The sequence below is a fragment of the Acyrthosiphon pisum genome, chromosome X (genome assembly GCF_005508785.2).
Source record: "Acyrthosiphon pisum isolate AL4f chromosome X, pea_aphid_22Mar2018_4r6ur, whole genome shotgun sequence".
NCBI lineage: Eukaryota > Metazoa > Arthropoda > Insecta > Hemiptera > Aphididae > Acyrthosiphon > Acyrthosiphon pisum.
The window spans coordinates 47,166,557-47,182,781 of record NC_042493.1 but is presented as its reverse complement, the minus strand read 5'-3'; the positions used below and the strand labels follow the sequence as shown (position 1 = coordinate 47,182,781).

General features: G+C 27.0%; 3 protein-coding genes across 4 annotated transcripts; 2 read left to right on the top strand and 1 right to left on the bottom strand.

Moving 5' to 3' along the window:
• The first annotated feature begins 214 nt into the window (after positions 1–214).
• LOC100574031 (deaminated glutathione amidase) lies at positions 215–5,428 on the top strand. 2 transcript variants are annotated; one of them, XM_029486686.1, is made up of 9 exons: positions 215–457; positions 600–624; positions 692–854; positions 927–1,082; positions 2,446–2,646; positions 3,103–3,315; positions 3,370–3,661; positions 3,745–3,920; positions 4,576–5,428. In XM_029486686.1, the coding sequence occupies exons 3-9, from the start codon at positions 699–701 to the stop codon at positions 4,729–4,731; spliced, it is 1,350 nt and encodes a 449-aa protein (XP_029342546.1). In that variant the 5' UTR covers positions 215–457; positions 600–624; positions 692–698; the 3' UTR covers positions 4,732–5,428. The 2 variants fall into 2 exon arrangements, with proteins under 2 accessions (XP_029342546.1, XP_016656418.1); XM_016800929.2 differs by having other exon boundaries at positions 216–624.
• On the bottom strand, positions 5,277–7,952 carry LOC100573734 (caltractin). Its single transcript, XM_003241520.3, has 5 exons — positions 7,756–7,952; positions 6,994–7,168; positions 6,719–6,800; positions 6,431–6,615; positions 5,277–5,536 (listed from the first exon to the last, which is right to left on the bottom strand). The coding sequence occupies exons 2-5, from the start codon at positions 7,126–7,128 to the stop codon at positions 5,447–5,449; spliced, it is 492 nt and encodes a 163-aa protein (XP_003241568.1). The 5' UTR covers positions 7,129–7,168; positions 7,756–7,952; the 3' UTR covers positions 5,277–5,446.
• Positions 7,953–7,963: 11 nt separating this feature from the next.
• Positions 7,964–13,719, top strand: LOC100161990 (lys-63-specific deubiquitinase BRCC36). The gene is made up of 7 exons (XM_001948390.5): positions 7,964–8,068; positions 8,894–9,284; positions 9,367–9,583; positions 10,255–10,343; positions 11,430–11,546; positions 12,278–12,383; positions 12,822–13,719. Exons 2-7 carry the CDS (start codon positions 9,165–9,167, stop codon positions 13,115–13,117), a joined length of 945 nt encoding a protein of 314 aa, XP_001948425.1. The 5' UTR covers positions 7,964–8,068; positions 8,894–9,164; the 3' UTR covers positions 13,118–13,719.
• The last annotated feature ends 2,506 nt before the right edge of the window (positions 13,720–16,225 follow it).

Genomic DNA, 16,225 nt, shown 5'->3' with positions numbered 1-16,225 from the left:
TATAATATTATGTATAATACATATATTCATATATATATTTTAATTTTTTTCCGTGGGCTTTAGCATTTATTTCCGCCTACCGAACAGTTAGTCAGTCAGGACAAATTCTTTTATTTAAAATTATATAGATTATTTATATTTATACAACACAAGTCCGTCGTACGTGATTTAGGCATTATCAGTTTTATTCAGTTTTTATCAGCACGGATAATACTTATAATCACAAACTGATAACGAGAACATCATATGGAAATTAAATGAAATCAGATGAAAATGTTAAATTCTTATCGTTGGCCCTTGCACTGTTGCAGTTGCCACTTGCCAGTTTGCAGTTTGCACTTCACGTCATTACTTGTGTATTTTCGAAAATTGTGTTCAGCGGATTAAATATTAGGGAAGACTAGATATATTAGAGTCTCAACTACACACATTACACGACAATATTGTGGAACGATTGGTAGGTAAATACAATTATCGAAAATTAAATGACAAGGGCATGATTACTATAGTTATTACCTAATTTGTATTGATACGAACGATCATTAAGAATAATATACTATAATGATGATCTCAAGTTCTTAATTCAGTTAATCCCACAGCTATCTACCTACTCGAACGTCATTGGTACGTAATTGTTTCACTAATTGTTATTGTTGTTAATTGCGAAAAAAATCATTTAACGTTGTCTCAGTTGTCAGATGTTAATCAAACGTTTGTATTCAATTTTTAAAAATACATTTTCTGACATGGACAATCTTATTGCTGTTTGTCAAATTACATCGACTGCCAATAAAGAAAAAAACTTTCAAGCGTGCAAGACACTAATTACTAATGCTCATAAATGTGGAGCTAAAGTAAGTATGGATAGTATGAAATTGTTTTACAATTATCTGAACAGGTAATTGCTATTAATTTGTTGTTTCCAGATGATTTTCTTGCCAGAGTCATTTGATTACATTGAAGAAGATAAAGCTAAATCATTACAGATGGCTGAATCTCTAGATGGATCTCTTATCAATAATTATAAATCATTAGCTAAGTCGTTGGATATTTGGCTCTCTTTAGGTGGATTTCATGAAAAGGTAATACTGACTATTTTATAAATTATAATAATTTTTGATTGATAAACAAAACAAGTAGACATTTATTTTTAATGTAGTTAATAATATGTTAAATCATAGATAATACTGACAAGTGACAACCATGTTCATTAATAAAATTGTTATATTTAGTTGGTTTATTTGTAGGTGTTTATATATTTGAATAAAAAAAAACACTAAAAGTAGATGCTACTTTTGTAAAATGTTAAAATATTAAGTTTATAAGGCATATATTAATACAATAAACATAAATGCATTTGTAGGATTTGTTAATTAGACATAGTTAATCAACATTATATAAGAGTTAAAACATATAGCTAATATTAAATAGACCTCATAACATAGCTCTATTCACAGTTGAACTATATTTCAAGAAGTAATAAAACCAAATTACTTATTAACTATTTATTTTTTACTGTGTCACTTTAATATAATATTAGGAAAATAAATCTGACACAAATTTTTTGAATTTTGTGATTTTTTTATTTATTATTCTAGATAATAAACTTTTTCAATTAGTAAAAAAGTTTAAAAACTGAATCCTAAGTTCCTTATAAATTTCATTAATGGAAGCTTAATAATGTTCAAGATACATAGACATGATTATTTTTTATATTCAGTTAATGTTCAAATGTTGACATTGCGAATATTTTCAAATTAATTTTCAGTTAGAAATTCATAAAAGTTTTTCTTTTCATAGTTAACTTTAGAAATTCTAATAGAACTAATTATTTGCCACACATTTTTCTATCTTTAATGAAAAACAAAAAGTTTACTGGAAAGTAACAATAATTTTTTATGAGCTCTTGAACATATAATTTTTACAATTTTTGATATTCAGCGGTAAATTATAGAATTCCCGTTAATAGATTTTTGATATCTTGTTGTATTTCCAAAAGAAATAACCGTAGACTCTTAAAATATTCACCAAATATTTACATTAGCATTTTAGTAGCCAATTATATACAAAAATTACTATCCTGCCCATCGTTGTCCATGCCAAAGATTTGTCATTTTTTTATAAATATATTTGTAAACAATGGTATATCATACACACATCTACTAATTGTAATAATAATATATTATATACCTTGTACCTAACCAAAATATAATAGAAACCATATAAATAAACAAAAATAATATTTTATACATTATAAATAAAATAATATATGGAAGGCTTACAACTATATTTAGACTTTAATAAATTCCTCCCTGGAATTTTTTCCCACTTAAAGCCCTGAAGAGATCCAACATCAAGTGCTTTACTTATTAGTTAAATTAGTTTCTATTTTCATAATTAATTTATATAATATTTATACTAATAATATATTGAATTATTTTCAAGTTTTCAGAAACTAAATTAAGGAACACACATTTGGTTATCAACAATAAAGGAGAAATAGCTGAAACATATCATAAAATACATTTATATGATGTACAGATACCTTCAAAAAATATCCAAGCCTTCGAATCAAATTTAGTTGAATCTGGTACCGAAATCTCACCACCAGTTAAAACTCCAATTGGGAATATTGGTTTAGCAATTGTATCCTTTTCTTTATCTAATATTGAAGTTAGAATAAATTATTCCCATTAATATATGAAATAAAGTCATAAGTTATAACATTTGTTTCAGCTGAACAATTTTTAAAGTGTACAATAACAATGTTGATTACAATAAAAAAAATGGTAGTGTACACAATTATTTCATAAAAAATATTCATTAAGTTATATTAGTATTTGTATAAAAACATACAAATTGTTGGACAACACCATTATTTGCATCTTTAGAAAAATTGTCTGCTAAAATATATCTTTTTTTAATTTCTTAACAACTAAAATATATTGTTTCATTTAAATAATAATTGCCTTGACATAGAATACCATACTAAAACTGCTTTGAGCTACTTGATATTAAAATTAAAAATCAGGTTTTTTAAAAATTTTAAATAGTTGTTACTTATTTATGCATGTAAAAATATTTCTTTATACAAAAGTTCAGTGTTATGATATGAGATTTTCTCAGATGGCTATAGCATTAGCCGAGAATGGAGCAGACATTTTAACGTATCCATCAGCATTTTTCTTCGGGACAGGTGCTTATCATTGGGAAATATTATTGCGAGCCAGAGCCATTGAAACTCAATGTTATGTAATTGCTGCTGCACAAACCGGCAATCATAGCTCAGCTAGAAAATCTTGGGGTCACTCACTGGTTTGTTTGATTACTACTTAACTTGTAAATAGTTTTATATTAAACATTGTGTAGGTAGTTGATCCACTAGGAACAGTAATAGCACAATGTTCTGAAGAACCCGGTTTTGTTTTGGCACCAATTGATTTATCATTAATTAAAAGTATTCGTCAGTCAATGCCTTTGGAATGCCATAGACGATACGATATTTACCCAAAAATGATTTCAAGTACCTTATGTAGGATTAAGTCTATTGAAGATTTTAATGAATTTAAATTTGGTTCATCAATAGTTAAAGGCTTACAAGTATTTTACCAAACACAATTATCCTTAGCATTTACCAATATTAAATGTGTTTTACCAGGACGTATCCTTTTTGAATGCATTAAAACTATAATAATTTTAATTTATTTTTTCCGTGTAATATTTTCATTAAGTATCAATAACTAGATGTTTTAGTTGCTCCTCTTAGAGCTGTGGAAAAATTAACGGACTTATCCAATTACGAAGTTGAGGATCTATTCCTTGCAGTTCAAAAGGTTCAAAAAACCATTGAACAAGTACACAACACTAATTCATCATCTATTGTTATTCAAGACGGTCAACATGCTGGACAAACGATTAAAGTATGTACTATTAATTTTATTTTAATATATTAGATACTGTGGTTAAATTCTTAGGTATGTCAACATTTCTTGGTTTCTAGTATTAGATACAAAGTTGAAAGTTCTATAAGAAATTGAGGATTTAAATTTTTATTATCAGATCTGTAGGAATAAATATTATGAACAAAAACTGTTTTTCTAAAATATATGTATTTAGTAGTTCATCCTAAATGGTACTATTTTAATTTTATATCAAAATTAGTTACTCTCATTATTTATTTGATTAATGATTTCTTTTAAAATTACCTTTATGCTTAAAAGTGTTCATTTAATTTGTGCATACAATTATTTATTATAAAACAAAAGCCCATGAATAAAAATATTTAAAAAATTAGAGAAAATTTGAAACAAAATACAGTTTATTTTGCTCCTAAAGGTATTTACTGTTAAATATTTATTATATTAATTAAAAAGGTTAGTATTTTTTACCAAAATCAAAAAAGAAAAGTAGTATAAAAATATTTTTAGTACCAAACTGTTATTTTAATAGATGGTACTAAACTATAAAAATGTTACTTTAAGTATAAAAGTATTAATTTAATTTAAATGTCATACATAATAACATGATCATCGAACATTGCAATACTTTATTCATGTTTATTATTAATATTATTAGCACGTTCATGTTCATATTATTCCAAGAAAGTCTGGAGATTTTTTGGTGAATGATGATATATACAGAAAATTACAAAATGAAAAATACTGCATTGATCCAAGGAGAAGCGATGAGGAGATGGCACAAGAAGCTAAATTATTAAGATCATTATTTTAAGTAACTTAGTTTTAAAAATTATTGCTATTAGTTGTTTAAATTAAATTGTTGCCTTTTACCAATAATTATAATACAAATATAAACTATATCACTATAAATTATTATAATCAATGTTTTTTTTCTCACTTTATTCTTAAACTATTAGATAATGTATAATATAATCAAGTCTCATGTGGTGAATACAAAAAAAATGGACATAATAAATTTTCTTCAAATAAAAAAAAAGGTTCCGTTTTCCACTAAAAAATAAAATTATTATCAACTCTTAGAAATATGAAAACATTAAACACAGTTTTTCTCCATAAAACAAGTATTGGTTATTATATTTCATTAAATTAAAATTTTTGGCAGGGTGATACAATAATATTATACTCATGTTTGACTATGAAACACTTAAAAAAAAAATGCTATAATTTAATATTTGGTATGTGTCAACATAATATATTATATTATAACATTAATTTAAAATATTACAGCACACTGATTTTTCAGAAGAAAATTGAATTTAATGTTTCCATTTGTACATAGGTTATTAGAAAACTTTATTCTTTTGAGGAAACATTCTGTTTTTATTGTATAAAGAAAATATGACTGGCCCACAAAATATTAAGTGTTAGGAAGTTAATTATAAATGGTAACTGTGAAGAATTAATACAAAATAGTGTATACACAAATAAATAATATGTTTTTGATAGAACAAGGATGTAATATATATTTAATATAAATTGGTTTTCTTCATAATTTGAAGAAATTCTTCTTGACTGACTTCACCATCACCATCTTTATCTGCTTCGTCTATCATTTCCTACAATAGTCATATCACAATCAAAAATCTATCAAATTAGTTTTATATAGTTGTATGTAATTATATAAATCATGGGTTTTATTTTTAGTGGGTCAACAATAATTTACTTTGATTTTTTTTAAATTCTATTTGATACATTTTATTAAAACAAGAGCAATCCATAATATATCAATTATGTATTCCTACCTATCTAAGTAATTAAAATATTTTTTTTTTCACTGATACTGAGCAAATTGCCCTTATTTTCCCTCCCTCAAATATACCACTAGACTAGAGGTTCTCAAACCGTGGGTCGCAAACCAAATGAGGTTTGTGATAATATTGTTGATGGATCACATTAAGTTTTGAAATATTTTTATATTTTTTCATAATATAAAATATTTAGTATTAAATATATCAATATAAAAATGAAAAGATATAATATAATATGATGTATATAAAAAGACTATAAATTCAAACAAATATGAAAGAGTATTTTTTGAGTAACTATATTCTATATTGATATTCAAATTTTGTTTTATCATTGATAATTATCAGCGATAATTAGAAGTGTACTAGTAACGTGTCACCACAACGCTTTCAAGCTAATAGTTATCACAAAGATAGCAATGACAAAAAAAAAGGTGATTAGTGATTTGTGGATTGCCGAAATTTAAATAAAATGGGTCTGTACTGTGAAAACTTTAGAACTCTCTGGCATAAATTGTTGCGTGCTTGGGTTTTTTTTTTACTTCTGCTCAGTGGGGGGAGGGGGCGATTTCTCTTTGTACACCTCCTGCCTATAAAGAAAGAATGCCCATTGCTGGGTTGAAATGAGTTATTTCACTCGGCCACTATATATGTAAATTATAAATAGTTAATAATACATTTATATTTAAAACAATTTATATTAACCTGAAGTTCTTCATCGGCAATATTCTCGCCTAATTCTTGGGCAATACGTTTTAAATTGGAGAATGTTATTTTTCCTGTACAATTATCATCAAACAGTTTAAATGCTTTTATAATTTCTTCTCTTGAATCTTTATCTGCCATTTTTATGGACATCAAAGTGACAAAATCATCATATGTTATGACGCCTACATAAAATATTGATTATTATTATTTTAAATTTATCACAACTTTGTACCTATGTACCCTGTATACTAGGTCTAAAATTTGATAATTAAAAATATAACTTACCAGTATGCTGTTTATTTATGTTAAGCAACATACGTTTGATTTCTTCTTTTTTTGGTTCAAATCCCAAGGCCCTCATAGCTACCTAAAATTTTAATTGAGTTCATCATATAAGTAATATCATTTTAAACTAAAAATAATTTCTAACCCACATTTCTACCATAGGTACTACCATACTATTTCAACTCACTGATATCATACAGTGACTATAGTTAATTATAAAACAGAAACGATAGCCTTAAGCTAAATTAATTTAATCTATTGATGCATCTAAATACCTTTAGCTCTTTGGTTTCGATTGTCCCAGATTCATTTACGTTAAACAATTCAAACGCTTCTTTTATATCAGCCATCTGTTTTTCACTGAACTCAAATTTGTTGCCTCCAGACTTTTTTCGGTTTGTCGCTGGCATATTTACACCGACTTATTGTGTTAGCAATAACAACAACAATCTAAACAAAAATAAAAATCATGTATAAGCGTGTGTTTAATGAACCATACATTTGACATCTCAATCGTCCTGCTGCTAAATTTTCAAAAAACATATTTTTAAATGAATGTACAGTCAACAAAAATAATCAAATCCTGTGTACCAAGTAGGTAAGTGCAATACTGTGTGTACTATTAATAATAATTTGTATTAGGTACGGTAAACGCAGAAAATTCAGTGGGATTTGTAAAAAAATTAATGAGAACGACGGTGGGACTATCGTTTGAGGAGTAAAAATCCGACAAGAAAATGGTTAGTGCATGGGTACAAAGTTCTGTAGGGTTGGTGAGGGGCGAGAAATCAGATTTGAGTAAGAACAAGTTACAACTCATTATATCTCTGTTCCTTATGTCCATTGCAGTTTTGTTGCTTTTAATATGTCATAACAACTCCAATGTGAAAACGGAAAATGACATTTTCCGTGTCTGAAATCAGTGGGACGTAAATTGTGTATCATAATATAAGTGTGTGTAAGACAGAGACACCGAACGCGTTTGTAGCGTACTATGGTCATATTTAAACACAACGATGACGGTCGTGCACACCAACCTAAACACGGAGCGTCGAATCGATGGCGAACGCCAACAGATGGGCACGGAATCGGCTGTATTATCACGGGCAAAAAGCAAGAGACGTCTTGCGCAGCTTCGCCTTCCAGTTATCGAAGAGAACGACGATCAGTGGAATACTGGAATACTGTAGATCGATGACGGGCGAAGGGGACGGAGCGGCAGCGCAGCTAGTGGCGCGGCTATCAATATCACACAACTAATCGGGAGACGTCTTATTTGTTTTTGTTGTGTAAACAAATCGTTTGCGTGCGCGACTAACCGTATCTAGGCAACGCGACGTCGATCGAGAGGTAAACATAAACAAATACGAAACGAGAGGACACAATAGAACGCTCCATGCCCCCAATCCCTAACTAATAACAATCATTTCGTTCAGTAATCGATTTCATACATACGGTAGGTGGCGGGAGCCGGAAGAGTAGAGGATAAGTAGCGATAATGAGGAAACTTTTTCGTTTTATTTTTTCGTTACACATAGGTACCATCACATTAACAATTAACATATTCGCTCAGGAGTAGTCTAGTCTCAGAGAAATAGTAAATAGTAAAATAATACCATGATAAAATAATATATAAATTTGTATTGTAACCAGTGGCGCAAATAGGGGGGGGGGGTGCTTAGCCCCCTCAAAAAATAATAGTATACCTTTCTTAAATGTATGTACCCATAAATTATAATTTGAAAAAAAAATGTGTTGGGGCTTGAGCCCCCCCTAAGCATTTTTCCTATTTGCGCCACTGATTATTATAACAATAACATTGCTTGTTACAATAACAAGTATAATAACATGGTTGGTGAGATATTATAGAGGTCTTATCATAAATCAAGTGATGCACAAGTAAACATATATATATATATATATATATAAATTAAACAAGTTGGACTTTTAAATATTTATTTTATTATATTTATTATAATAATAAATCCACCTTGATATTATGATTTTACCTCCGCTAGAATGAGAGGCAAAGATAAAAAAATCATTTTCTCTTCCCCATTACTGCACTATAATATCGTTATTAGGCCATGCCGCCCTATCCATATCTATAGATTTCATGTTTTCATTGTGCTGAATAATAATAATAATATGTAATGATATCGTTATCTGTGTAAGGCCAAGGCGGTGCATTGATAACGGTGGCGCACTGGTTTAGCGCGGCTCTTTCGCTACGAACGACGGTCGAAGCGAGATCAATAAGCGATGACGGGTGCCGATCGCTGAATTCTGACAATCGCAGTTACACAGCATTCCATCTACCGCCGACGTGACATACTTTCATAGGGTTGTCTATAGTCGGTTCGTCGACGTTTGTTAGACCTTCGCATCTGCACTTCGATCGGTGTCGGGTTTAATCGGCGCGGAGTCTTTGAGCACAGGCGCAATCATGAGTAAACAGTTAGATCAGCTCACCGACGTGTTCATATCGGACGAGGTATTATTGATGTGCCATAACTTGGCGCTACTCACTGAAAAGGAAGAGGTTGCCGCTCTACTCATCGGCCAGGTAAGCTGCTGATGCCAGTTTTTACCATTACCTGCCACAAACGCGTTCACTAAATCATGATCGATGTTGGTTTTTTTTTTAGAAAATAGTACACGAGAATGGGATCACTGTATCTGTGACTGCGCTATCGATACCGCCCCGGGGAGAGATCAAAAAGGATCGCGTGGAAATCATGTCTGAAGACTTGGTAAACGCTATGGAAGATGCCAAACACTTCTCTCGCGTCAAAGGTGCTAACTTGAACGTCATTGGCTGGTATCATTCACATCCTCACATCACTGTGTGGCCATCTAATGTCGGTAAGTATTTAATAATTTTAATTTATGTTTATTACTAGTATAGGTATGCATAATTGGAAAACTTTTAAAATCACTTCATCAATGCTGGTGGTTCATATATTATATTATGTTAATTATTTCAATTCCACATTAATCTTGTATTTATGTGGGTATTTAATAAGTCAGGGTATCGAATAGGTTGTTGGTAGTTGATTTTTTTTTTTTACCTATATCATACCAACAACATTTTAATAACCAAAGTAAAATTGAGTCAATGTTGGATCGCTATACATAGGTTGAAAACACTAAAGTATTTATTTAGAGTTAAAATCCATTATTAATTGATTGAACATTTAAGTTAACTTGTTTAGATTCAAAGTTTTTACAATGTTGTTAAATTTTGCTTGTGCTTAGTAAATAGTAGAAAAAGTCAATTCACTAAATAACCTCCATTTTAAATTATATAGAAGAGATATACTTGTTATGAGGCTATGTAAAAGGACTTTCCGATACATAATAAATTATGCTTTTATTAAATTGACTACCAAGTTTTATCAAATTCATTACATTTGTTATAATAAATATTAATTTGTGTTCTAATACATTACCATTAATGTACAAAAAATATTATTACACTATTACGATGACATATTATTTATTTTGAAAAATATAATTAACATATATTTTTTCAGATTTGCAAACTCAATTGAACTTACAAAACATGGATTCATGTTTTATTGGTATAATTTGTTCCTCGTATAATACAGATACTACAACAATGGTAAGAAAATAAATAACAGAAGTACTTACTTGTATGAATGGCATTTTTTTTTTTTTGCTGGATCCTGGCAAATTGAGTATAGGAAAAAAGAACGACAATGTGGAAAATTAAATAGTGATTTGTAAATCACAGTGCTAGAAATTCAAAAATTTGCTTAAACCAAACAACAAATTTTAACACTGTCTATCCGTCAATTATTATTATTATTTGATGATTTAAATTGAATTTATAAGGTCGTAAGTTAGAGAAAAAAAAATATAGAATCAATATATTTTTATATATTTTTATATACATTTATTTACACAATATTGATATATTACAATAAATAGAATAACTGCATAAAAAAACTAAATGATAATTCAATTCTACTAAGGTAGTTCATGAAATCATTATTTTTTAAATTTTAAAATTATAATTTACTTTTTAAAACTAATATTATAATCAGATGAATAGTTGCTTAAATATTTTAAAAGTGTATAAATAAGTTATAATAATTTCAGCTGTAAATATTATTTGTAAACAATAATTCATATTGTTTGAATTTTTTTCTTAATATTTACAACAAATTATTTAAATGTCTACCTTTAGCTAATTACAGATGAACAAATATTTTGGAATGAATTTCTGTAAGTGTTGAACTACAACACAATCTAATAAAATTATTTTGTTTTTATCATCATCTTGTGATTGATTTTAATTCAGTTTTTTTTCTTTGAAAATGTTGGTCTAAAAATGTGATTTCTTCAATATATTATATGGTACACCTAAAAATAATTCATTATTATTTATTTGTTCAATTATATTTTGTCAAAGTATCATAATTTTTTTTCTATAAATTTAATAATAACATACGTATAGTTATTCAACTAGAATTTTCAGAATATTTTTATGACATATTAACTCAATAAATGCCCATTCAATGAATAAAAAAGTGATAACTAAGTAGTGAATAATATTAGTGTTGTATTTTAAGCTAGATATTATAAGATTTCTTTATTTTCATAAGATCTTAAAATGCCTTTATGTTGTAAATGAATCAGTTGTAATGTAGTAAGAAATATTTATAGTAATATTGTATTGTTCTAGATGAAAGAAATGAAAACAGTATGCTTTCAAGCTAAACAAATAAATGGTATGGTGCACAGAATAGATGTTAAATTTCAGGTTGCACCTACAACTTGTACCAGCCAATTGTCATTTGGAGTAATTATTTTTTTTATAATCTTATATTTAATCAAATACTTCTATGCATGATTATATAATAATTGTATAATTCCAAAGTCTGTTACTTGGTGTAAACATAATACATTTCTTCATAAATTTATATATAAATACATGTATAAACGATATATATCGGGGGTTTTGCTTCATAGCCTTATATTTATTGATTTATAATGTTTTGGTTGTAGGTCTATAAATTTGACATTTTTACTATTACATTAAATAAATATATATATAATAATTAACATTTAAATTTTATAAATGTATACAAAGTAATGTGGGCATTTTCTACCTTTGCAGTAACTGAAAAAAAAAATACCTAAAATCTACTTGCAAGTCATTTTAATATTAAACTTACAACCTTTTTATTTAGTGATTCAATGTTATTTTTTACATAAATAACTGTTAAGCACTTGGTATCAAATTACAAGTTATTGACAGGTTTGGACAATAATACATTTTTTAGTCAAACAAATTAAAATCATATTACAAAATTCTGAAATCAGAATTTCAATAATTTAAATTGTTGCTTGAGAAATATTTGCAACAAGAAATCGATCTACAATTTGGTTGTATATAAAGGTTTAAAAAATTTAATGTACAGTTTAATATTTTATTTAATTATAATTTTTGGCATTTATAAAAATTACTTTTATATAAATCTGATAAAAAACATATTTGTAAATATAGCTAATTCATTTTTATACCATTAGGTAATTGTAAAGCACATAGAAACATTGTATGACGAACTCATAAAAAATTATAATGAAGCAAATGAAGGTGTTATAAGTCCAATGGCTCAGCTTCATAATGATTCAGGTAAATTCCATCACAAAAAGAATTAATTATGTAAATGATTCTTTCTAAACTATCAGTATTGTGTTGTTATGAAATTCACCACTTATGTATTTCATTTCCACAATTTCATAAATCACTAAATTAAAAAAAACACCTTCCATATTATTTTTTATCCTTGTCCATATAATTTATTATAATATATCACTCAAATTCATTAGGCTTTATTTTTGTTATCCCAAGTATAATTTATATTACAATTTCCATACATTTATTTAATAAGTAATATTCTAAAGTACTCTTACTTTTATAAATTTTATAGTGAAACTACATAATTTATATAAATAAGCACTCTTCTACTATTCCTTTCAACACCATATTAGAAAGTTGTTTTCTTATTATACTTTCATAATTAAGTTCAATAAATAAATGGAAATGTTTTAATAATTATTTGGTTTCTAGTATACACATTGTCTGGAATACATATGCTAGAAACAGTGGCTAAACCTATGCTGCAAATGTTAGAAACGCAACGTGAAAGTTCAACTAAAAGAATTCAAAGTCTTCAAACCAAACTAGAACAGCTATCATTGGGTATTAATGATGAGCATTATTGTGACGGTACAAACAAAACTTACAATGATCAAGAAAATAGTGATAATTCTGACGACAGCTTTAGCACATCAGTACCAACAATTAATCAACCTAAAGAAACGAAGAAAGGGAACAAGTCCAGTATGGTATCCTCTCCAGTTTAAATTCATAAACAATAAGCAGCTTCAGTAGAATCATACTTAATGAATTTAATAACTATTTTATTTTATCATTAACAGTCATTTTTTTTTTATAATATATTTATTGTACATAAAGTAGGCATTGTTTAAATGTTTTTTTTTTTTTTTTACCAATAGTTTTGATACTATACCTTTAATTGGTCAGTCTTAAGCAAAAGTATATTCATTTGAGTGTGGGCCAAGAATAAATTTTGTAGATGGTAAATATTTTGATTTTCACAATAGTATTGAGTATATATTGTATAAAGAAACAATGTACTATAAAAATGTCCTACGCTCCTGGGGAGGTGGCTAATAGATGGCGCATGGAAAAATTTGTTGAGGAGGCGAAAACAGTGTAGTAATTCTACCTTATAATAATTATTGTACATAATCGCTAGTGTCAAATTAATCATTATAAATTATAATATTCACCTTTACTCTAGAATGTACAATATAGCAGGAAAATTAAATAATTATATTATAGATATTATTGTTATTATTATTATGTCAAACAATAAAATACGGGTAATAACATAATATTAATTAATTTAGCATATTAAAAAATAAAATAATATTGATAGTGACTGGTATTGCTCTCTGTTGTCAAATTCAATGAACTAATATTAAGCATAGCTATACAGTATATACTCAATGATAATAGACATTTTATCGACATAAATTTTAGAGATAAAGTATATTTTGTTTTCGGACATTTTTAAATGTAAGAAAGTTCCAAGAATGAATTAGCATTTTTTTTAAATGTACATATCAATATTATCAGGGTTGTTAGTTAAATTCACTTTAAATATAAATATGTTTAAATAGTTTTAAATGCAATACACTTTACCGCCGTAAAAGTTGAGATGCATTAGCTTAAAAAATATTTATCAAAATAGATTAAAAATGTATTGTGGTGTGATGATATGTAGGTACTCACAGTATCTGGAACAAAAAACAATGAATCATCCACATCTGAGTTCTGCCATTTTTTTTTTTAAAACTATTGCTCAAAAATTGTATGTAATAAGGTTGAGTGGAATTTAGGAACTTTTGAGTTGTCTATTACTTTTGCCATTATATTATTTGACTATTATTAGAACTCTTTAAATAGTTAAATATATAAAGTAACAATTATAGTTAGTAATTAAACATTTTTTTCGATGATGACAGTTCATAATTAGAAGAATGAGTTCCTCGAGATATATACATAATATGTAGATTTGTACCTATATGTTGGTATTCTAATCATCATGTTACAGAGGAATTGAGTTCTGTTTTCAAGGTATAAAACATAATTATAGCTTTAGTTTTGATTTTTTTTCGTACAAAATGGTTACAATGATTTAATGTTATGTAATATAGGTTTGAAGATAAAATCAACCGACTGGTACCTAAATCTAAAATCCAAAGCATTAGATCATCATATTCAAACAGTTTTTTTAACAACTATCTTAAATAGTTAAATCGTGCTAAAAACTTTATAATTATCTGTTTTTTATCTATTTAAAAAGGAGGTATCTTATATTTTATCTAGATACATCAGCTAATGGCCTGTTGCCGGGCTTAAAACCAATAAAAAAAAAATTTTCAAAATGTAATTAACCATGTTAGTAATTAAATACTTAAATACATAATTATTTTAATATATAACAATTTATTATAAAAATAATATAGAATAGGAGTGTAGAACTACTTTGTAAGTAATCGTGATCCAAAACCTCGTCAACGCCGTTAAAAGCCATGCTTTATACAAAAAAAATTTAAACGAAAACAAAAATAAACTGACTGTCAATAGAATATATGAACAACACTTAAACTTTTCAGTGACTGTCAGCAGACTAAATCTTGTTCACTCAAATAATTATACCATTAGTTATATTTTATAATAAACTATGAAAAGGTCAAAATGATTTCTCATAGGAAATTTCCAGTAATAAAAATTCCCTATGTAGAAATCATAGTACCCTTTTCATAGTTTATCTTAAAATTAGTGGTATAATTATTAAATACAATATTTAGTTTTATTTACAATATTAAAAAAAGATGTACAGTAGGTTATAAGTGAGTCACTGTAATGGATGGTGTTAAATTTTAATTTAATAATATAACATTATCATTGTATACGAAAAACGATTACTTAATATAACAGGTACTTAATATTATAATTAATAATTATTAATACGTTAGTCGGTTAAGTTGAATTATTTTAATAGAAAAATGATTCTGAGCGAAGACTTAATTCTAAATACTAGTATATTTGATGATATTATTGTGAATAAAGTAATTTATATAACCTATTTACATGGAACCTTGTTTAAATTTTCAATCCTTAGCTATAAAAGTTGAAAACTGTATTAATTTTTAACTACAAAATAATTATTAAATTTTAAATTTGATAAATATTCCCGTTTTTCCTTTTTTTTAAATATTATTTATTTATTTACTGTTCATAAAATAGTTAAAGGCGGTATAGTGCTAAATACATTAATATTATATAAAGATTTTGTCATTAGTGTTGTCCATATGTCAATATTGTAATTATTATTGCAATGATTTTTGTTCACGTTGGCGTCACTGCTGGATCACTGGTAAAAATTGTGGTTAAACATTCTACTCATTTTTCTGACAACTACCATATAACTAAGCTAAAAAAAACAGGCACATAAAAAATATAAAATTACTAATTCACATTCAGATTACATATTTTTTTCTAACTTACGTCTTCTCAAATTCATGCAAATCATTTGTTAAAAATTGAAAATAATATTGATATAATAATATCAACCCGAAGTCGTTTTGGAATTATATTAAATCTTTGAGATCTAATCGCTCTAATATTCCCCTTTCAGTATTTTTGGACAATATTTCTGCGAATAATATGAATGATACATTAGGTTATTTGTTAAATTTTTTTCATCAAAACTAACACAACTAATATAACAGACGATTACAATAATGATTTATTTTATAATCAGTTTCATAATTTTAATTTGAATTCATTTATTATTTATGAACACGAAATTATAGATTATATTGGTTCACTTAATGACAAGGCAAGTATAGGACCCGATGGAATTCCTACAATTTTTT

What these genes read in the sequence shown, in the direction of transcription:
- LOC100574031 (XM_029486686.1), top strand. Translation starts at nt 699, where the DNA reads ATGTTAATCAAACGTTTGTATTCAATTTTTAAAAATACATTTTCTGAC. An exon ending in TAGGTGGATTTCATGAAAAG is followed by an intron (nt 1,083 to 2,445) that starts GTAATACTGACT and finishes ATTATTTTCAAG; the next exon opens with TTTTCAGAAACTAAATTAAG. An exon ending in TAAATGTGTTTTACCAGGAC is followed by an intron (nt 3,662 to 3,744) that starts GTATCCTTTTTG and finishes ATCAATAACTAG; the next exon opens with ATGTTTTAGTTGCTCCTCTT.
- LOC100573734 (XM_003241520.3), bottom strand. Translation starts at nt 7,128, where the DNA reads ATGCCAGCGACAAACCGAAAAAAGTCTGGAGGCAACAAATTTGAGTTC. An exon ending in CATAAATAAACAGCATACTG is followed by an intron (nt 6,616 to 6,718) that starts GTAAGTTATATT and finishes TATTTTATGTAG; the next exon opens with GCGTCATAACATATGATGAT. An exon ending in TTGCCGATGAAGAACTTCAG is followed by an intron (nt 5,537 to 6,430) that starts GTTAATATAAAT and finishes TGACTATTGTAG; the next exon opens with GAAATGATAGACGAAGCAGA.
- LOC100161990 (XM_001948390.5), top strand. Translation starts at nt 9,165, where the DNA reads ATGAGTAAACAGTTAGATCAGCTCACCGACGTGTTCATATCGGACGAG. An exon ending in ATACAGATACTACAACAATG is followed by an intron (nt 10,344 to 11,429) that starts GTAAGAAAATAA and finishes GTATTGTTCTAG; the next exon opens with ATGAAAGAAATGAAAACAGT. An exon ending in CCAGCCAATTGTCATTTGGA is followed by an intron (nt 11,547 to 12,277) that starts GTAATTATTTTT and finishes TTATACCATTAG; the next exon opens with GTAATTGTAAAGCACATAGA.